Genomic DNA, 21,306 nt, shown 5'->3' on the forward strand with positions numbered 1-21,306 from the left:
ATCTTAAAGGCTAACAAAAGCCAACTGGCTACCAAAAAGTGATCAGTAGTAAATCCACTTACCATGTAGCAGCTCAACTTGCTGTACTGTTTATCCCATCCCTCTCATGAAAGGACGATCACCTGGGGGAAGCACACTGAGCACTAAACATGCTTTCCCAAAAGCTTGTTTCAATTTTTTCCCTGGCTTTTCTCTCTGAGAAAAAAACAAAAACGTTGCATGCGTTCCTAAGATCCTTTTCCACTCACTTGGCAAGGCTTTTGTTCTTTCTAGAGGTCCAAGTTCAAACAAAGGAAGGCCAGAACAACCAGCAGTGTGTGTGGGTGCATCCCCTGGGCATTGCAGCAGAGGTGCGTGCTGTTTCCTCTCCTCGCTCAGTATTTCAGAATCAGTCACCAAGTCTCACAGAGTCATTTACACAGAAGAAACTCTCTGAAAAAAGAGAGATGATCCCTGAAAAGGCCTCCACTCAGAAGAAAAGCCGTTCTCTTTGAGGCTCAGACACCACACAGCTTTGCGTGCTGCACAGGAACTGAGAGACCACATCGTTTTCAGTGCAACAGATGCCATTTTGAGCAGCAGTTCCTCAGAGCCCTTGTGCTGGCACAAGCAGGAGAGTGAGGAAGCCCAGCAGAGCAGCAGGACAAGGTACGTTGCCCTGCACCACTCTACTACAAAGGGCAGCCTGCTTTGGAAAGCTGCCCCTGGAATCACTGCAACTGAAGGCAGGGAGTCCACGTCGTGCTGCTGCCTTGATCAGCCTCTTCTGCACAGGATGCAAAACTCAAACCACACTTGCTCAGCAAGCACTGCACTGGCACAGAGGTGCTCCTTCACAGTCATCTCCAAAAAAAATGCATCTGGAAGTAGAAATGAGGACGCCTCTGAGGGCTCAATCTTGCTTGCCAAGAAGGATCTGGTTCACGCTTTACCTGTGAAATACAGAGATATTTATCACAGGTGAGAACACGCTTCGTGTCCACAGAAACAAACATTCATTAAAGAAAACAATGTTTAAACTCCTGGTACTTTTTATCAGCTGTCCAAAGGACGTAGTTTATTCTGAAGCAGGGCAGCATATCAAGAGCTATTTCAACCTCTTTCAAACATAATCAAGCAAGATAATAAAAAGCAGCTTTTATTTATTTATTTTAATATATTCAGGGAATAACCCCTTAGAGCAAGACTGGTGTTCTGCTGTCACCTAGAGGGAGAGGATGGCATCATCCTGGGTACTATTCCAAATGGAAATACTTTACCAAAGAACTAGAGCCTGCACTGGTGCTACTGGACCCCTTAAAGAAACTGCAATTCTTCATAGGCTCAGTAACATTTATCCCAACATTCTGTCAGGATTCAGCCTCCGGCAATTGCTTTTATCCACTTTAACCCTCCCTAGAGGCAACAAACCCCTCCAGAGAGTTGATAAAGGAAAGGAAGAACTTCAGTTTGAGCAAGTGCAACTGCAACTTCAGTTTCTAGATACACACACACACAAAAAAAAAATAGATGTCCTTTATGTTGCTGTTCACCCAATTCTTTGTTTTGTATTGAGGTGCTCATCTGTTTTCAGTTGAGTAAGTAGAAGTGATGAGGATTATTAGCAGGCACAGCTCCTGTCCTGCACTGCCTTTCAGCAGTTTATCTGCTCTTAACTCTTTTTGTAGCATTATGACCAGGAAGAGGTCTGCCAATCTGACAAGAGTAGAAAAAAAACCATTGACTTCTAAAGATCAATAGGGGACTGCTGTCTGGGAAAATCACAACTGGTAAATCAGGCTAAAAGAACAGTAAGATTTCTTGAATTCATAGATTTTGGAAACAGAGATCAGAGCACATTCACTGCACTTAAACTTTGTTGCCTCTGACTGACCAAAATAAAACCTTGAAAGTCACAGAAACGCGCCATGGACAAGCAGGAGTTGTTCTGCTCTTCCCTGTGCATCACTCAGCTGTGCTTGCCCAGGTGGAAGGAGCATTCAGTGCACTTGAAGGTGGAGAAAGCAGTTGTCTTCCTCCTTCCCACATACCCACACCTTGTTGTCTGTCCCACTCCCATGTCCTCAGGTATCCACAAAGGGCTGAGCTTCGTTCTCAGCATGCCACTAACTGAACACCCTCCTCTGTACAGCTCAATATACACACAGACAGTGTAACACTTCTACCACATTCAGTCAAAACTGGTGACAGGTCCAAGTCCCACCTGAAGGACAGAGTACTTCTTCAAAAAAATGAGTGGAAAAAAAAACAAGACCAGGATCATGTGTATACATGTTTACTGTATGATTTATCATATCCTTCCTCACCACTCCTTGGAAATTCTGGAGGACAGGTCAGAAATGATGATAAGAGAGAAAGAAGAACAAGATAACATGCAGGCACCCCCTGGTCTAAATCCAGCTCTCAAACAAATCTGGAAAGCTTCCGTACATGCTGGCTCTAAGCACAACCTAACACAAACATTGTGCTTTGGGCCTGACCAGTTTTATTCATCCACCGCAGATCCTACCCTCACATGTAACAACTGCATTAAATACACACTAACAATTTATAACTCAGACCAAGTACAACTTCTACCAGATGTGAAACCAAACACGAGGAGACAGATCTCAGTAGTATCAGCCTACAATTACTGAGGCAAGTGCTGATGAACCTAAGATAAACCCAGGCATGCTAGCAACAGTTAGTGGGAATCCTAATGCAAAACTCAAAATTAGCCATAAACCCCATCCAAACTTCAGGAAACCTAAGAAGGACTTCTTGTAGGTAGTCTCCTGAAGAGTATGGAGACCCTAAACCTACTCGCTGCATCCTCCCAGCCCCTCCATCTACACCTGCTCACAAGTCCATCCTACTTCAAACTTTACCCTCCACTCCAACAGGAAACTAAAACTTTAACAGCAAGGTTTTATGTTAAGTCAGCTCAGATAAATCTTCCACAAGCAATATTAAATCACAGGTTTAACACTGTAATGCAACTGAAAGCATAGCAAAGACAGCATAGTAACAAAGTCCTAGGCTGCAGCAAGTGGGGATATGCTCAAATGCAACAGCTGTAGGCACAGAAACAAAGGAAAGAGTCTGATTACCCTTAGAAGGCCTCAGATGCACAGGGAACTCCAATGAGATGCCCTCAGTTCCACTGCCAACCCTTAAATGAGGTCTGGGAGGGGGTGGATCCTGGCTCCAGCCCTTCCAGTCACTCAGGTACCTTGCATGCACCTGAGCTCCCCTGGGTTGGCCCTGCCTTCCCACCAGGTGCTCAATCACTGCTTCAAGCCATGACTTAGCATTTCTACTATAATGGGCATCTATGAAACGTCTATATACAGCCCTCTGTCTGGACCAACTTTAACAACCTTTACACAAGCCCAACAACTCTTTAAATTCCACAGTCACACATACCAACACTCACTAAGCCCTCAATCCTAGCACTGCTCTGAAGACCAGCTCTAGAGAAGCAACCCTGCCAAACCAAAATTGCCAGTAAGATGGCAGCCACAGAAACCCTAAACTTAGATCAGCAGCTTGTTTCATATCCAGTAAAAACACGGGTTCTCCACCTTGCAATGGAGCAGGCAGCAAGTCTCAACCCTAAGTTACCTTAATATTAAGAGGCTTTTGTTTTAACCAAACACAGTTAAGTATAACAAGGTGACTGTTAGAGCAAGTTTTAGCCTTTATTTCCTCTAGAATCCTGAGGAAAAAACACCCAGTCACCACCATCGCTGCTAACCCTAGTGCCATAAGTGCGGTGCTGAGCACTGTGCTCGCTGCTAGCAGTGTTTCCTACCAGAAAACCAGGTGCATTGTGCCATACTGTAGCATTACTCAACCCAAAGCCCAGTCCAGCACATGAGAAGAAACACCTGCCCAAATCACAGAATCACAAAATGGCCAGGGTTGGAAGGGACCTCAAGGATTATGAATTTCCAAATGTATACCATACCTCTACTTGCAGCTATACCACTCACTGTATGCACAAACGATACCCTCTGCTCTTACACTGCCTTCCTAGCCATCAAAAAAGGACACAAAAAGACACCACCCCGCACGCCCAGCCGTTTTCACCACACAGCGAACATCAGGGCCGCCAGGCCCCCGCGCGGCCCGCTCTAGAAGCGCCAGAGCGCCGTTAGGTGTCCGCGCAGCTCGCCTGCAGAACGGCAATTCTTCGCCCCCCGCGCGCAGGCGCGGCGCAGTCACCTATCGGCGTGACGTCACGCGCGGCGCCGGCCGGCCGGCAGGACCCGGGCGCGCCCAGCGGGTTGGGGCGGCGTCTTCTGGAAGCTTCGCGGGTTCTGTGAGTGGGGCTCATCCGCCTCCATCCGCCGTTACCGGGCGTCTGTCGGCGGCGAGCGACGATGCCGGAGAACGCGGGACCCAAAACCCACGGCGGCACCGGGAATCGGGCCAAGGGCACGTACCAGGACCGGGACAAGCCCTCGCAGATCCGTTTCAGCAACATCTCCGCCGGCAAAGGTGAGGTGAGGGCCGGCGGGGCCCCGGCGCTGCGTGCGGGAGCGACTGAGCTGCTCCCGGGGCCGTGGCGCCTCGGGGGACGAACCCGCGCGGTGGGGGCTGTGGGGCGGCCGATGCGAGCCCTGGGCGGGTTAAGGCACGGCTGTTCGGTCCTGCTGCGCTAAAGCGGGAGGCTGTACCCGCTTCAGAGGAAAGCGGCGAAATTGGCGTGTTTTCTTATTGCTGTGCTGCTGTTGAGAATGACTCGATGCTGGAAAAACGGGGCGGGGGCTGCTTCGGAGTGGGAGACGCTGCTCAGAATCGTGTATGAGTGGCTGTGGCTCTTGAGGTCAGCTTGCAAATGCCGTTCTTCTCTTTCCAGCTGTCGCCGATGCTATCAGAACAAGCCTTGGACCAAAAGGAATGGATAAAATGGTAAACCTTTTACTGAAAATACGAAGGCAGTGAGATTGCTGATGAGACTGCAATGTCCTGTGTAAATCAAGTCGACGTGCTCTTTTGTCTTAAGCTGCTTTTCCAGGCTTAAAATACTCTTTGTTTTTATGATCTAATGTTATTTATTTGTAGTAAAGTGTAGATTAAATGCTTATCTAAGTTTTCCTGACAGGGTTATTTGTCACCATCTGACACTGAACATCAAGATAAACATTTGTAGTTACCAATCAATGTTGTTTCTTCTTTTCCCTCTCAGATTCAGGATGCTAAAGGAGATGTGACAATCACTAATGATGGTGCTACTATCCTGAAACAAATGCAGGTTTTGCACCCTGCAGCCAAAATGGTAAAGTCTTCTTCCATTGCTTGCACAATAATACGTGTTACAGATTCATTTCTGGGACAGAAGAACATTGATTGTAATGTCTTACGTGGATTTGAGGAGTGTAACTCATTAGTGATAGAGCAAGAGACTTTCTGCTGAGTGCTGCAGTCCTACTCACATTGACTGTAGGATGTGTTAAAGAATTCCAGGTCTTTGTTTCTTACTGCTTAGAAATAATCTTTTCTGGATATGTTTGAAGATACAAAAGATTTTAGCCCAAATCTTCTCTTATCTGAGAAAGAAAAGTTGGTGATGTCTCAAACTAGTAGGACAAAAGAGAGTCAAAGAATAAAATGAATGACATTATGGTTTGTTGGCTGTAGGATACAGTAGTCCAGTCTTGTGAGAAGTTAAATGTAGCCCTCTTTGATTTGGTTGTGGCTGGAGATAGAAATGAGCATTCTGAGACCCTTCTAAAGGAAAGGGGAAAGATTCAACTGTTAGATAGGTGAGATCAGCTCCCTCTTAGCTTGGGAGAAAAGCTGCTTGATTTCTGTGGCTTTTGTTTTGCTGGAGGCTTTTGTTATTTCTTCAGCCAATGTATGAGAAGCTGCAAATTAGAAAAGATAAGTCCTGGTACTGTGGGTACTTCTGGTATTGCTGTGTTCTTTGCTCTCTCTCTCTTTCTTTTTTTTTTTTTTTTTGTAATGGTCAGAGTTTTCAGTTAAGTAGCATTATATTTAAACTCTTTTATAACTCATCATTTAGTTGGTAGAGTTGTCAAAAGCACAAGATATTGAAGCTGGAGATGGTACTACATCTGTTGTTGTCATTGCTGGAGCTCTTCTGGATGCCTGTTCCAGACTTCTTCAGAAAGGCAAGCGTATTTATTATTTATTTATATCTATATATGATACCTATTATATATGAAAGTCTTAGCTACAAAAGCTGGTAAGTAGCTGGTAAGTACCTAAACATGAAAAGGTAACTTGAGGCTTTGCTCGTGTCCCACTTCTGATTAAGATTGTCACTGCTTAGCCTTTCATTTTGAGCTGATTGCATCACCATTAATACTGAAAATAGTAACTAAATGAGATGGTAAATATTGCCATATAAAAACTCACCTAGATTATATTTCTTATGAACAGAGAATTAAGAAGATGATAAACTAAGCTTGAAGCTGGTGATTCTTTAGTTGAGTAATAAGACTGGTTTAGGGAGAGGGGGAAAGACCATTGGTTTGCAATGATGAGCTAACAACCTTCTATATTATTCACAGGAATTCACCCCACCATCATTTCAGAGTCATTCCAGAAAGCTTTGGAGAAAGGTATTGAAGTATTGACCAACATGGCACAGCCAGTTGAACTGAGCGACAGGGAAACCCTGCTAAACAGTGCAACTACTTCACTGAACTCAAAGGTATGGCTGATATGTGAACTTGATGCCTCCAGACAAGCTGACCCTTTCAGCTTTTCCCAGTTTGTGCTGCTGTTTACTTACTAAGAATCCTGCACATCACAAATCTACTTGCTTTTGAGGCAGTGGCTGCATTATGTTAAACTGACTTTTCAAAAAGCTGTAGCTGATTGATTTGAATTTCAGTTTGAAACAATTGGTGATCCCAAACATTAACTGCCAAGTATAAACTACATACACAGATTTAAGATGAAAACAGTAACAGAAAGAAAAGATGGGATAGGGAGAGCTTTTGCCAGCTTTTCATGTAAGCAGTTTTTAATTGTGAGACAAAAATTCCTAAAGCAGCATCAAAAAGTGGAGATGAATTGCTTGCACAAGCTTTGTTCTGGAATGGCTGCATTTCTGAGCTCTTGATTTTTCCCTACAGAGGCAATAGCTGTGAAACAAGCAGAAATTGTCCTCTTCTCCATACAGTCCTTTCTTTACAAGTGCGTTTTCATTCTGGCAGAACTCTCAGCAGGCTTATTTTAAAAGTTCCAGAAGTAAAGTAAAATTTGTTTCCCAAAGTCCCTGAGCTTATTTCTTTTCACCAGTGGAGCTGTTCTTAATGGTGTTTCCATTTAGAGGACAGAAGATACCATGTTGAGGTACCTGGCTGATGGACAGGGAGGGGAATTTTGTTCTACTAAAATTATCAAGTCAAGCTAAAATACAGTGAGAAACTCCTACCTGTTGATGATCAGTGCTAAGTCACACATCACTGACTATTTTTTTTTTTCCCCTTTCATCATTAAATCTTTTAGGTTGTGTGTCAGTATTCCAGTTTACTTTCTCCCATGAGTGTGGATGCAGTGATGAAGGTGATTGACCCATCTACAGCAAGCAGTGTGGACCTCAGAGATATTAAAATTGTGAAGAAGTTGGGGTAAGAAACAATTTGCAACTATAGGCCTATGTCTTTGAGAAGCAGATTCCATAAAGTGCTGGAGTCATGGATTCTTTTTGCTTGCAGAGGAACAATTGATGATTGTGAACTGGTGGAAGGACTAGTCCTGACTCAGAAGGTGGCAAACACAGGTGTAACTAGAGTGGAAAAAGCCAAAATTGGCCTAATTCAGTTCTGCCTCTCTGCTCCAAAGACAGATGTAAGTTTAACTGCAACTAAAGTGAGAACTTTTGCTGTAGTTCTTGGAAAATGTAAATGTAAGGACAAAACCTTGTTTAAGATATGGTAATGTCAGCTCTATATCACAGCTATAATGAAGGCCTGCTAGTAAAGAACTCACATTACTCATAACTCTTAAATATAAAGAATTTGTAGTTGACATAAGAAAGAATAGATCAGAAGTCCAGTATGTCTCATAAAACAACTTCTAATAGTACATTTTACTGTAATCTGTTTGTACTTTAAATCACAGGCTATTAAAGAACATACAGCATCCTGATGCTTTTAAAACGAGCAGTTGTTCATGATACTTGATGTTTCTTTTTTAATAGATGGACAACCAAATTGTTGTTTCTGATTACGCTCAAATGGACAGAGTACTGCGTGAAGAAAGAGCTTATATTCTAAACTTAGTTAAGCAAATTAAGAAGGCTGGATGTAATGTGCTGCTGATTCAGAAGTCTATTCTGCGGTATGTCAGTGCTGGTTTGCTCACCTGCTGTGGTCATTTGGGGAATAGCTGGAATTGTTTGCAGTCCTGGAAAGTGAAAGTCAAATATCAGCAAATGTATTTGCTGATATTTGCAGACACAATTTGTCACTCTCACAACCAATGCTAGTGCTGTCACTAATATATTATGGATTTAATGATATCCTTATGAGATAGACTGAAGAATTTCAGCATTACTGCTAAGAAGCATGCAAGTGGCTCATGTTCACCCAGTTATTAAAATAAGTTTGGACTGAGTACTCACCTCTTGTTTTTAGGGATGCTCTTAGTGACCTCGCCCTACACTTTCTGAACAAAATGAAGATCATGGTGGTTAAAGACATAGAAAGAGAAGACATTGAGTTTATATGTAAGGTAAAGTGAGTTACATAAATGTTCACTAAACTAAGTCATGTATAAAGACAGCACCAAAACTTGAGTACCCAGCCAGTGCCAGTTTTTACACACTTTAACAAATCTCACATTCTGAATGTAGTGTATAGGCAGACAAGACGTTTCTCTGAAAGATGTTCCACTTCTGTTGAGCTGTCCCAGTTTTAGAAAGATAAGGGGTGGATGTAAGAGCAGTAGTTGTAACTGCATTTTACTGAAGTATAAGTGTAGAGCATGCCTGCTGACACTGCAGTTCAGATTAAGTTTATTTATATATTTTTTTTCTACTGTTATTTTTCCAGACCATTGGTACTAAGCCTGTTGCTCATATTGACCAGTTTACTCCTGACATGCTGGGCTCTGCTGAGCTGGCAGAAGAAGTCAACTTGAATGGTTCTGGAAAACTAATAAAGGTGAGTGAATGACAGAAGATTAAAACAATTGGCAAGGGTTAAGAAGGAATTAATAACAACTACTAACTTAAAAGTAATAATGTAAGTACTAAGAGGCTGTGAAGTACCTGATCGTCATCCCTGCCTAGCCTCTGGCTTGTGAAGCATAGTGGTTTTGCTCAGCAGACCTCAATACTGTTACTGAAGTTGCATATACCAGATGAAGGCTATTCTCTTATTTCTGTTGTTTGGCTCTGTTCTAGATTACGGGCTGCACAAACCCTGGAAAAACAGTAACCATTGTGGTACGTGGATCCAACAAACTTGTTTTAGAAGAAGCTGAGCGTTCAATTCACGATGCCCTGTGTGTCATTAGATGCTTAGTTAAGAAGAGGTAACGTGTTCATTTGACCAGAATAATTTAGTATATTAATGTAAAAAGCTCTTTACGGACTTAAGTCACTTGAAATTTGACTTCAATTTCTGTCTCCAGAGCTTTAATTGCAGGAGGTGGAGCACCAGAGATAGAGCTGGCACTGCGCCTCAATGAGTACGCCCGCACTTTGAGGGGCATGGACTCGTACTGCGTGCGTGCCTATGGGGACGCACTGGAAGTCATACCATCTACACTGGCTGAAAATGCAGGTCTCAATCCTATCTCAACAGTAACAGAGCTGAGGAACAGACACGCTCAAGGAGAGAAAACAGCTGGCATTAATGTCAGAAAGGTAATAAAGAAGCTGTATATAGAACTCTGTAACTTAAATAAATAGGATATTAAAAGAAAAACATACTACCTCAGTCTAAAACACAGAGAACAAAATTCTTCCAGGAACTAGTGCTAAGAGAAATAATAGCTATGTCTGGTTTTTCTCTTGGCTCATTTTGAGTGCCTATGTCAAATACTCAGCAGCAGAAGACCTTTACAGTAATATTCCTGTTAGGAACTGAGGAGTGCAAACTAGTAGGTGGTAGTCTAACTTAGCACAACATCACTTTCAGGATTCTGTTAAAAGTTGTTAAATGTAGTTGTAGGTTCACTTGCACAAAGTGAAAGCAACTTTATCTTGCAGGGTGGCATCTCCAACATCCTGGAGGAATTGGTAGTCCAGCCACTGCTTGTGTCTGTGAGTGCACTGACTCTGGCAACAGAAACTGTGCGCAGTATCCTTAAGATTGATGATGTGGTGAGTAGTGCTTGTATCGTCTTTTTTTTTTTATGAATGCCAGAATACATGGAAACACAAATTACATGATCAGCTGTCTCATTCTACATGCTATTTATACCATTTGGTCATCTAATAATAGAGCTTAGGAGAAAATGAAACTGCTGTTGGCATAAGCAGTACTTTAAAGCAAGATGTTACAGTGACTAAAACAATATATAAGCAAAAAAGTAATTGTTAATGTACTGTGTGGACCTCTTACATGTGCTGTTGTGCTCTTGCAGGTGAATACTTGGTAAGCTGAATAAAGGAAGCTGGGACTGTGCTCTGGAGCTCCTCAGCTGTAGTCTGAGCTGCAGCTTCCTCACCAAAAGCGCCTGTGTGAATTGTCTTAAAAAGTCCACAAAGGCTTATGTACTTTTCTCACGTTAATTTAATACAGTTCCTGGTTTCAAAAAGAAAATGCTGTTTATCAATAAACAGGCACTACTCTACTTGAGTCTTTGCTTTATGAGTCACTAGAAAGTAGGTCAACTTCTATGGTTTGAATTAAACTAGCATTTTGATTAGTGGTCAATATGACTGACACTTCGTACAGCAGTTTACTACAGCAGTGCTCCATCTTTTAACGTGCCTCAGCCCCCAGCTGTTAGCTGATCCAAGCTTTCCTTGCAGTTACAGTGTGTTCATTCCCCCCTTTGGGCTGTGGCCCAGCCCTGCCTGCTGCCCTCCCGCTGTTTCGTTCCACGTGCACGCCGTCCCATGACGCTAACCGGACCCAGTGCTCAATGATGCCTCCTCGGAGAGGTGAAAGACTATTCGCGACCCTAATTTACCCCTACTCAGTAATCCCCCGTTTACCTCGAGCACGAACGCTTTAGAAAGGGAGGTGACCAATGAACGGAACCAGCCGCGCCCCTTCTCACCGCCCCCTCCGGCGTGCTGCGGTCCCGGGCCCTGAGGCTCCGGGCCGATCGGCCCCGCCTCTCCCCGCCCGACGCGGTGCGGCCCCGCCTCTCCACCCTCCGCCGGCGGCAGCGCGCAGCCATGGAGGCACCGCACGGCGCGGGGCCGCTGCCCTCCGCCCGCCTCCGCGCTGCCGTGCAGCCGCACTGCCGGCTGCCTGCTGCCCGAGCCCAGCGGGGGCCGCCGTACAGCGCGCAGGTACGGAGGGAGCGGCGGGGTCGGGCCGGGCCCGGTGGGTAACGGAGCAGATGGGCCGGCCGCAGAGCTGTAAGGAGCTTACGCTGAGCAGCTAAGGCTTCATTTTACAGTGGCTATGGAAACGGGCGGCGGAGAACCGTAGCGGAGGGGGGGCGGTTAAGGCTGTTTTAGAGCTGCGTTCTAAGCAAGATAAGGGTTTTTTCCTTCCAAAAAATCCTTTTGGATCTTAATTCCCAATACAAGGATAAGGGGTCACAGGGACAAACTTCGTTATTTAACTCTCTTTAAACAGCAGCCTCAAGCCGTAAGTCACTGTGCAGGAAGATTGTTCCATGCAACGTGCATTAAAGTCTGCATGTAGGTAACAGGTATGAAATTCGGCAGTAGTGCTTCATTCATGAGACAATTAAATGAAGCAGCACTAAAAACCTCATTCCCCTTTCTTCCGAGTCAGAAAGCTTGACAGAGAAATCCCTCCTCTATCCTAGGGGGAGCTGGGTGCAGAGCCGGGCCCTGGCAGAGAGCAGCCCCTCGCCCCAGGCTGTGACACACAGACAGGCTGCTCCAAGCTGGGCACCTCAAACCAGGAGTATTACCTGAAGCTGGAAGAGCTGAAGAATGCCCACTTGGAGACAATGGCAAAATTAGAAAGCATGTATCGGAACAAGCTGTATTTACAAGGAGTACAGCCCTTGGAGAGGAGCAATGCTAACAGTGCTACTTCCAAGGTCTGCTGTAGGTAAGTTATATGGTACCTTTGGTCTGGAGGATCTTTGCAGATGGCAGTACAGGTATGTACTGCAGCTGGGAACTGCTGCTCTCCTCCTTTCCTGTAAACAGATAATTACAACAAAGTTAGCTTCAGTTATTAAAACGTTTATTCACCTTGCTAGTATGCTGTCAGACTAACAAGTGTGCACACAGCAGAAATTGGGCAATGTGTTCAGTAAAGCACAGTGCTTTCTCTTGTTCCCTGCCTGGATTTCCTTTGTAACTGTGATCTGGTGTCCGTACCAAAGTTATCCCTTCTCCCTTCCTTCTCTCCTTACCCTCCAAGTGCTCTTCATCTTTCTCCCTCTAGTGAGGGCATTGAAAACAGATTACTGCCTTTGAATCAATGCTGGAATGGATTCAAACCAACTTCTCTTTCCCCCCTTTTTAAAGGCCAACCTGGGAGAAGAGCGCATATCAGCCTCTAAATTTGCCCAGATCCTTCTCTGACTCCAGCATAAGCAATTCCTTAGGCTCAGGTGCATCCGGTGGGTCTGACAAAGAACTAGCATCTGAGGACAGCTGTAGTGAAACTGGATCATCATTATTTGCTAAGGAACGGATTGCAAGGATGTGGGATGGCTTCTCAGTGGATGACTACATCCCCCCCAGGAAGCACAGCCTGCCCAGCGCAGCGGCTGCCAGGACAACATGGAAGCAGAAGGCATGGTCACCAAAAATCACCGTGCCCAAGCCCTTCCAGATGACAATTAGAGAAGCCAGAAAAAAAGAACAGAATGTCAAATCCAAGTCACAGATCGAAATGGAAAATAACCTACTGAAGAAGCAGCTGGAGGAAGAGGCAGAGTGTCAGAAAAAGTTCCGAGCCACTCCAGTGCCCGCTGCCGTCTTCCTGCCGCTCTACCGTGAAATTGTGCAAAGGAATGAGGAGCGCAGGAAGTCTGTGAAGGAGAGGAGCAAACTCAGGCTCTTGGCTTCTCAGAAACCATTTAAATTCATTGAAAGAGAGAAGCAAAGGGATGAAATTAGAAAAATGCAATTAAGAGACCTTTCCACACCTGCAAAGAAAACAAAACCATTCAAAGCAAAACCAGTTCCCAGATACATTTATAGCCCGTCTGTCAGAGACAGGCTACAGGAGGAAGAGCTCTACAGAGAGATCCGGATTAGAATGAGAGCTGAGGAGCTGCTGCGAAATGCATCTCTGCCCACCAGCAGGCTGGCTCCCAAGGATGTCAACAAGAAGAAGAAACACAAGTGTGCTGAACCAAAGGAAATGGAGCACAAACCCAAGATCCAACCCAGAGTTCCAGATTTTGACCGACTACACCAGAAGTTTCAGAAACGGCTCCGGCAGAAGCAGCAGGTGAAACACCTCACAGTCTGTGAGCCGTTCCATCTCCGCACTCCATACATTCCTTCAAACAAGGGGAAGGTTTTGAGAGACATTCAGGAGGATGAAGAAAGGCTAAAAGAAACACGCTGGCCATACGCCTCTCCGAGACGCAAACCCCAAACCAGACAGTCAAGTGCAAATTCACCTCTCTCAGGGTCTGGAGAATCCAAGTCGCCAAAAGTCACACAGTCCTCACAACGAAGGCTGCAGGCCCTAAGGTGACTGCTGCAGTGATGCTTTGTGTTCTATAAATACCTAGAGAGAATTCTTTTGTCCTTCTACAGGTGTAGTTAATTCTTTCATGCAGTGAATATGGGACTTAATACATACAGTTGTATACTACTGTTAAGTCCTTAGACTAAATGCGGGACTTTACTACTATTGGATTTTCCTAGAAGCAGTAATGCACATTTCTGCACCCATCCATAGGAAAGGGAGAAATGGCCGCAGTTTCTCAGGATACGTCCCAGTCCCTTACAATGGCACATACCCATTTATACCAATCCCATTTTCATCCCCCCCTTCCTCTTTTTTTTTTTTTTTTTTTTTTTTTTAAATACTTCAAATTCCCTTTGCCAAAACTTCCTTTGAAGTCCTGTACTTGATTTCAAACAAATTCAGCCTTAGTTTATTTTTCCACCCAGGAATTCACATGAGGAAAAGAGAAGGCTGGAAGAACAACAGAAAAGAAATAGAACAAAGCAGAAACAAAGAACAAAAAAACTGCAGAAAATTGTAATGACTCGGGCTGAGGCCAATGACCCCCATCAGAGCCTTGCTCAGGTCTCTGAATCCAAACTAAAGGCATTCAGGTATTTCATTGCATTCCCTGAATCCTGAACCTCTCTGGCTTCATTGCATGCTTAGCATACAATGAAGAAAAAACCCAAAGTCTGAGTTTATATAATTAACATCCCTGATAAACTGTACACTGGGCAAACAGCTAGTTACAAATAAATGTGGCGAGATCTCAGCTGGGAAACTGTTGCCCATTCTAACACCTCTCAGTACAGGATTCCATGTTACATGTCAGGAGCATGAGGGGCCTCCAATTGACAAATGAACTGAGGAGGAAAATAAGATTAAAAAACAGCCTGGAAGAAGGATAGAGGAATTACCAAACATCTTTGCAGGGTGGGATTAGTAGATGTTGGTATGGCTTCACACAACTTTCTTCTTCCATAGAATCATCTGAGTTTGATTTAAGTTCATTCAACAGCAAACCTCACATTACAGTATTTCATCAGATTTTAGGAGCATAGTAAAACTTGCAATTAATTATTCTCTGCATATAGTATTACACTATTACAAAGCACAACTACTTCCCTAGTGCTGATGGTTTAAGGTTGGCACAAGTGCTCAACTTGACAATGCTTACTGCAGCACAGGCTGGGTAATGAGGTACGTGAATGTAAGGGCTCTTCTGAGAGAACAAGCAAACAGTGAAGTTTGCTCCCTCAAAATGGCAACTGCCTTAATGCACAGCCCTACTGCAGAAGCTCAGAGACAATGTGGAAAGAGGTGGGGAAGGCAGAAGTGTGAATATTAAGAATATAAGTTAAGAAACTAAACTCAGGCAGCCCCTGTTGGCTTCAATGGGCAGGACTTCTCTCTGCTTATCCAAGAAGACTACTTCAGAAATAGCTTTGTCCATCAGCATTCCAAGCTGATGTTCTGGTGGTGAGGCCCTGGCACAGCTGCCCATAGAGGCTGTGGTGCCCCATCCCTGAAGGCACTCAAGGCCAGGTTGGATGGGGCCCCAGTCAGCCTGAGCTGGGGGAGAACAGCCCTGCCCATGGCTGGGGCTGGGTGGGCTTTAAGCCCCTTCCAAATCATTCTATCATTCCATAAAAATGAGGCAGTAAACCTAATTCCACCATAAGATAATATATCTTATGCATTTTTAACCAGGACCATACTTGTCATGAGCAATTCAACTTTTGGCTGTAAGAAAGTACTTCTTGTACTATAAACAATTGATTTCTGTTGTACTGTGTTTACTTTAGGAACTCCTCAAAGCAGAGAATGCAGGAGTATTTGCAAGAGTTACAAGAAATGGAAGAAAGAGTAAACCAAAGGCCATTGCTCTTGGAAAGAGTAACTCAGGTTGTCTTGTTTGTCTGTTTCTTAATCTCATCTCCAATTACTGCATAGGGAACTTTTAGTCAAACACTGTTAGAAGTTATTTGAAGTTACTTAGACTAGTATTTGCCCATTTTAATTTCTACTGCTTCATCTTCCTATAAATTAATTTGTGTCTAAGCATTCATAGCATATTTGCACAGGGAAGTGAGATGTTTTAAGGACATCCTCTGATTCAATTATAGCACACACAGCACTGAGTCAAACAAATCTACAGCAAAAATGAGAGGTTTAAATTGAGAGAAATGCTAGGAGAACTTGAGCATTCCTCATGTCTACTGTAAAGTTGAGACAGAATTTTCATCTTTGTGTCTCAGTACAACAAAGCACTGGTAGGTAGCACAGTCCCTGACTGCTTTTGGAATAGAGAGGCAGCGGGACATAGGTGGCCCATTCCCACCAGTTCTCTCATCCCTTCTGGGTGGATTTCCTGGCTCAGCACTGCTGCAGGGCAGGAGCAGGCATGAAGGCTGGAGGATGAGGCCTCCTCACCCAGCTATTACTCGAGGAACAGAGCTTACCGCTCAGCTTCACAGTGAGATTCAGATTTGTGCAGTGCATCAAACAGTGCTGTAAGAGTAAATCAATGTCATGTTTCAGAGCAGCAGCTCCCACAGAGAGAAGCAGCCCTAGGAAGGACACAGCTGATATTTCAGGTCTGCACCTTCTCCCCGCTCCCTCAATAGCAGTATACAGTATCTGGAGTTCTTTGTTATCAGTGGATGTAGGGAGCAAATTGTATTTGAACCAGTACAGAAAAGGGAGGAAGATGCTATGAAGTTCTCAAGTAGTTTTGCCATTCTTAACTGCAGTGAATAATTTAACTTCTCACATGCAAATAATAAAACAGTATTAATATAAGCAAAAGTATCTGAAGATAGGCATTTAGCTCATACTTAACCCTTGTGTTTTTCCTACAGAATAATGCCAGAATAGCTGCAGAAAAATATTATTCTAACAGACTGAGAGCTCTGGGGGTATGCCCAGACTTTGTTTCAAAGAAAGGACAAACATCTAAATTGCTAGAGTGCTACAGTGCTGAAGATTTTGATGCCAAAGAAAGGTAGAGATCACAGAAGGTTTTTGTTTTTGCCGCTGCATACATAGTAATTAGAGCCATTTTTAATGCTGAGAAAATTATTTGCAGTATTCCCAAGTAAATATTTTAGTGTGTGTAGTTAGTTTTCCTGTACTGCTTTTTTCCTGAATTAACTATTGTTTCACAAGTCAGAGAAGTGCACTGGATATGTTATACACCATGCACTTGAAAGAACAATTAAGAGTAATATTTTTAATTTGTTCCTTTAACCAAGATTTCAGGAAGGTTGCTGAGAAATCATTTCATTTTTCATTACCTTTACTTTTTTTTAATACAAGCCTTAGAAAATACTTCTCAATATCCATTTGGTATTATGACAGGAAGGCAACAGAAAAAAGAAATACATAAGCAGTACTGTTACTTTCTATCATAAAAGCAGAGTCCAGCATTCCCTCTTTCCCAGTTCTACCCCAGCCAAGACTGCCAGGATTGGCCCTAGGTTACCTGAGTGTGTAAGTCTTTTAAAACCTACTGAAAAGCATTTCATCTGAGAATAAAAATCACATACAAATTGTCTTTACAGAGTCAAGTATAAAGTGAAAGAAAGGGAATTCTTTGAGGAAGGAGACAGCATCAGTCCTCAATCTGAGCAATCCTTTGAGGAAGAGAAGAGAATAGGCATCAGAACCTCCAGCTCAGATGGTGAATCCACTGAGAGGAAGGAAGAGACACAAGCCAGCCCTCAAGTTCAGCAGCCTCACTGTGCAGGGGAGGCCAGGTCCAGCCCCACCTCCAACCAGCACTGTGAAGAAGAGGAGCAGAAAGAGGAAAAGGAGGAGGAGGAAGCAAAGGCAGGCCTTCTGCCTAGACATTCCCTAGAGGAAGAGAGTGAAGAAGAGGATGGGTCAAGACCCAGCTCTCAGTCTGATCGATCCCATGAGCAGCAAGAGGAGAGTCAGTCAGACCCTGAAGCTGAGGGTGCTTTCCAATATGAGGACGAGGAATATGAAAGCGATGATTCTGAAGAGAAGCCCAATGACGATGAGGCTGACTGAAGGGAGGGCAGATAGATTCCACAGCACCAGGCTGCCCTATTTCATTGCTGGCATTGAAATAGACACCAAAACCATGTTTTTTTGCTACTAACATTAAAAACTGTGAATTTAAAACTTAGCTTAACTGTCTTTCCAGCACAGAAGCTATGTTGATTTTCCAATATGAAATTAAGTTATTCATTGCTACCAAGAAAAAAAAAAAAATCAGTTGTTTTACATTCCTCTTCTTTATTCTGGACTTCAGTGACACTCATGCACTTCTGTTCCTAAAATGAACAGCAACCAGTGTTTAAAAATGTCTTGTGTACTGTGTTGTTAAGTACTGAGGTCTCAGTACATCCAGCAGTAACTTGCTCTTGCCTCCCAGTTTCAAACACCAGGGCCCTTTCAGGCTCTGTTCCTATGGTATCATCAAGGATGGCAATGAAGGAACAAGGGTTTGTTGTGCAAGACCTCAGGTTGTGTTTAGTACAGCAGCTACAATAAAGACAACCACAGTCAGACAAAATAGCCAAGTTCATCTGCTTGGCTCCTCCCTCCTGTTCACTCCCACCAACAAGCTGGATTGGCTCAGCAATGGTCCAGGAGAGCACCAGGGTCAGAAAAGTAGGTGGTGACTGCTTTTGGAAGAAACAAGCTGTTAGATGGGTCAACGTGAATGTTTTGTGCAGCTAATATAGGAATAGTATTACTGTTACTGAAGGCTTGGCACATAGAGGAGAAAAAAATGCACTGGAATATATTGAGAACCATCATTTTTAGTTTCCACTGAGCTCTAGCAATGACAGACAAGTGAGGCAGAAGAATAAAGTCAGTAGAATAGCTCAAGGGAAAAAAAAAGCATCATTCTGCAGATTACTACCCAACTGAAATAGAAAGTTGTGCTCTTTCACCTCTGTTTTGTTCAGAAGAGCTCTTTTGCGATCACATAAAACTACCATTAACATAATAAGTGCTGACATTAACCTTCACACCTCCTTATAGAGACAGTCAAGGGATACCGTGAAAAGAGAACTTTATAACTTCAGGTAAACACGCACCCCTACTCAGGGCTTCAGCTACTACTCAACAAAGAACACAAACACATTAGGAGAGAAAACAAAACTTCCATAACAAACAGTAGAGAGCAGAGCATAACTGGCATCACACAGGCTCTAAAAACACATTCATTACGTAGAAAATGCAATATTTGTTGAAGTGACCACACCTGCACAAACAGCTACAACGACTAAGGATACACATTTGGTGTTTCTGTGTTTGCTCTACTCAGGTTTCCTTCCACACTATACCTGTTATTATTTATTCCTCCTGACTTTGAAAATCTGTGTCTCATTGTTTAGATTTTCTTTTTAATTTATTTTTCATGTGTGGCATAACTAATACAAATTTGAATTTTTTTTTTTTAACTCAAAATCTCCATTCCACATCTGTCTTATTAAAATAAGAATCACTGCCTCAAAATGAAAATCATAGTTGACAATCTTGCCATACTTGACAGCCCCACAACACAACTCGAGGTTTGTTTGCTTGTGGAAGTTTAGACTTTAGTTCTGAAAAGTTGTACAATAAACTACTGAGTCAGGTATTACTGACACACAATCGCACAATACTGCTGCAGTCTCTTTATTGAACCAGTTTTTGAGTTGTTTTGAAAGAAGGCAGAAAAGCTTTAGATTGTGTTTTCTCATACAGAGACTATTTCAAATCCAAGACATTCAAATCAGTTTTTAAAACCTGATAGCACATAAATTTTGAGTTTTCTAAAGAGTATAACTATATAATCAAGCCATTAGGATAGAGTATAAGAAACACTACCAAAAGCCTTCCTTGAACTAGGAGGTAGAAAGAACAACTTTATGAGTAGATTTGAAGAATACACAGATAAATGGGATTACAAGAAAGAGTCAGCACAGTTTTGAAGGTTACACCTCAGTTTTCCTAGCATTACTAAAGCAGCCAAGCAGAACTATGTAATCAAACGTGATCCAGCTGAGATGCTTTACCCTAAGTTTTCAAGGTGTATTGAACAATCTGCTATCAATAGATCTTAATTAAAATAAATACCACTGTAAAAGAAAAACAGTACTCATGAATTAGCAGTTACTCAAGCCGTAGGAAAAGACAAGATCAATTTTACTGCCTGTCATCAGGGTCTGGGGATCAGAGAGGAGGCAAAGAGGCATGGAGAGCTTAGGTGTCCCTTCCCAGGGGCACACTGACCAGAGCCAAGGAAGCAGCAGACACCTGGCGCCTACTGCAGGCCTACTCCAGGAGACACAGCTGGAGAAGTGTCAGGGGATGCAGAGCCAGAGCACCACAAATGAAAACTATATGCTTGTAAAGGAGAAGCAGGAATAAATCTACCGATCTAATACAGCAATTTAACAAAGACTTAATGAGATCTGAAATGGCAAAGCGCATTTGATTATTTACTGCACAGAAAGTAGCATTAAGGACTTATCCAGGAAGCTTTCATGTTGAATCATAAGGTTCAGAGTTGATCTTCTTGCTTCCTGCACACTTTCTCAAACAAGCAATATACTGTGTCTATTTGGTATTGAAATTGAACATTTGCAAAATGCCTTCTGAAATAGGATATTATCATAGTAATTCTCCTCTCTGGTTACAGCAGTATTACACTTGGTGTTACAGCTGGAAAGGTTATCATGGTGAAAATAGGAAAAGAAACAAACAAGGAAGGAATGCTCACCTGTACCTGAAGATCTAGGTTCACAGGAAGGACTCCACAGAGGCGGAATTTCTAGCAAGAGAACCTTCCCCAGGTAGCAGTCAGCCCTTAAATGGGATCTAAGAGAGGTGCAGCCAGGCTCCACCCCTTCTGCTCACACAGCTGAATTGCCTTCACCTGTGCTGCCAGGTCCTTTCTCCAGGTGCTCAATCAGTGGCTCAGGCTGTGACTCAGCAGTTCCACACAAGCAGACAATAAAAATTAGCAGTACATTTTCAAAGGACTCACAGCATAAATTCCAGTTATCACTGGGGGTTTTCTATTGAGAATATGCTCTCAAAAGGAAAACAAGACCAACAGCATACAGAGTAACTACTTTGATTTCAACAGAGAATGATCTGCAGGCATTCCCTGTTAGCTAGTTCTTTAAAACAGAAGTTACAGAGAATATTTGTATCCAGATTTATATTCTCTCCCAGGTACCTGCTGGGAAATTCAAATTTTCAATTTCAAATTAAAAAAACAATGCAATATTCTTGCAGACCTCTCTCGCACAGAAACACTACCAGGTGTTTGCAGAAATCATACCAAGGATATTTCATGTACTTTCACACGTGTATTTGTTGTGAAGGCAAAATTGCTTACTAAAGTATGACCAGCTCGTATGTGTATAGAAGCTGTAAAAAACACATCAAACTGTAAATAACTAAAGCCACACTAGAATGAGGTGGATCCTGTGTGTGAAGTCTGTAATACTGACTGACCCTTGTTTGGCATCTTCATAATTTTCACAGCACTCTGAGGTTCCACACTGATTAT

General features: G+C 43.2%; 3 protein-coding genes across 4 annotated transcripts in view; 2 read left to right on the forward strand and 1 right to left on the reverse strand.

Annotated features, from left to right (window-relative positions):
- BMP2 (bone morphogenetic protein 2) overlaps positions 1–841 on the reverse strand; it is a 237,776-nt gene extending 236,935 nt beyond the window's left edge. For both annotated transcript variants that reach the window (XM_090134876.1, XM_090134874.1), the window contains exon 1: positions 63–841. The gene's annotated coding sequence lies outside the window, so the exon portion shown is untranslated. The remainder of the gene's footprint in view (positions 1–62) is intronic.
- A 3,402-nt stretch (positions 842–4,243) lies between these two features.
- Positions 4,244–10,764, forward strand: CCT4 (chaperonin containing TCP1 subunit 4). Its single transcript, XM_031597752.2, has 14 exons — positions 4,244–4,482; positions 4,844–4,896; positions 5,174–5,263; positions 6,011–6,119; positions 6,522–6,664; positions 7,468–7,589; positions 7,677–7,809; positions 8,162–8,301; positions 8,598–8,694; positions 9,015–9,125; positions 9,368–9,498; positions 9,598–9,832; positions 10,178–10,291; positions 10,555–10,764. The coding sequence occupies exons 1-14, from the start codon at positions 4,365–4,367 to the stop codon at positions 10,567–10,569; spliced, it is 1,611 nt and encodes a 536-aa protein (XP_031453612.1). The 5' UTR covers positions 4,244–4,364; the 3' UTR covers positions 10,570–10,764.
- Positions 10,765–11,061: 297 nt separating this feature from the next.
- On the forward strand, positions 11,062–21,298 carry FAM161A (FAM161 centrosomal protein A). Its single transcript, XM_090136749.1, has 8 exons — positions 11,062–11,077; positions 11,181–11,434; positions 11,923–12,173; positions 12,599–13,780; positions 14,207–14,374; positions 15,569–15,668; positions 16,625–16,767; positions 17,327–21,298. Exons 1-8 carry the CDS (start codon positions 11,062–11,064, stop codon positions 17,796–17,798), a joined length of 2,586 nt encoding a protein of 861 aa, XP_089992875.1. The 3' UTR covers positions 17,799–21,298.
- Positions 21,299–21,306: the final 8 nt, after the last annotated feature.

The sequence above is a fragment of the Phasianus colchicus genome, chromosome 2 (assembly GCF_987193195.1).
Source record: "Phasianus colchicus chromosome 2, bPhaCol1.hap1.1, whole genome shotgun sequence".
Classification (NCBI taxonomy): Eukaryota; Metazoa; Chordata; class Aves; order Galliformes; family Phasianidae; genus Phasianus; species Phasianus colchicus.

Excerpts from the sequence above, each read along its gene's own strand:
- CCT4 (XM_031597752.2), top strand. The coding sequence starts at position 4,365 with ATGCCGGAGAACGCGGGACCCAAAACCCACGGCGGCACCGGGAATCGG. Across the intron at positions 5,264-6,010 it reads TGCACCCTGCAGCCAAAATG|TTGGTAGAGTTGTCAAAAGC; the intron begins GTAAAGTCTTCT and ends CTCATCATTTAG. Across the intron at positions 7,590-7,676 it reads AAAATTGTGAAGAAGTTGGG|AGGAACAATTGATGATTGTG; the intron begins GTAAGAAACAAT and ends TTTTGCTTGCAG.
- FAM161A (XM_090136749.1), top strand. Across the intron at positions 11,435-11,922 it reads GGCCGCCGTACAGCGCGCAG|GGGGAGCTGGGTGCAGAGCC; the intron begins GTACGGAGGGAG and ends CCTCTATCCTAG. Across the intron at positions 14,375-15,568 it reads TCCAAACTAAAGGCATTCAG|GAACTCCTCAAAGCAGAGAA; the intron begins GTATTTCATTGC and ends TGTTTACTTTAG.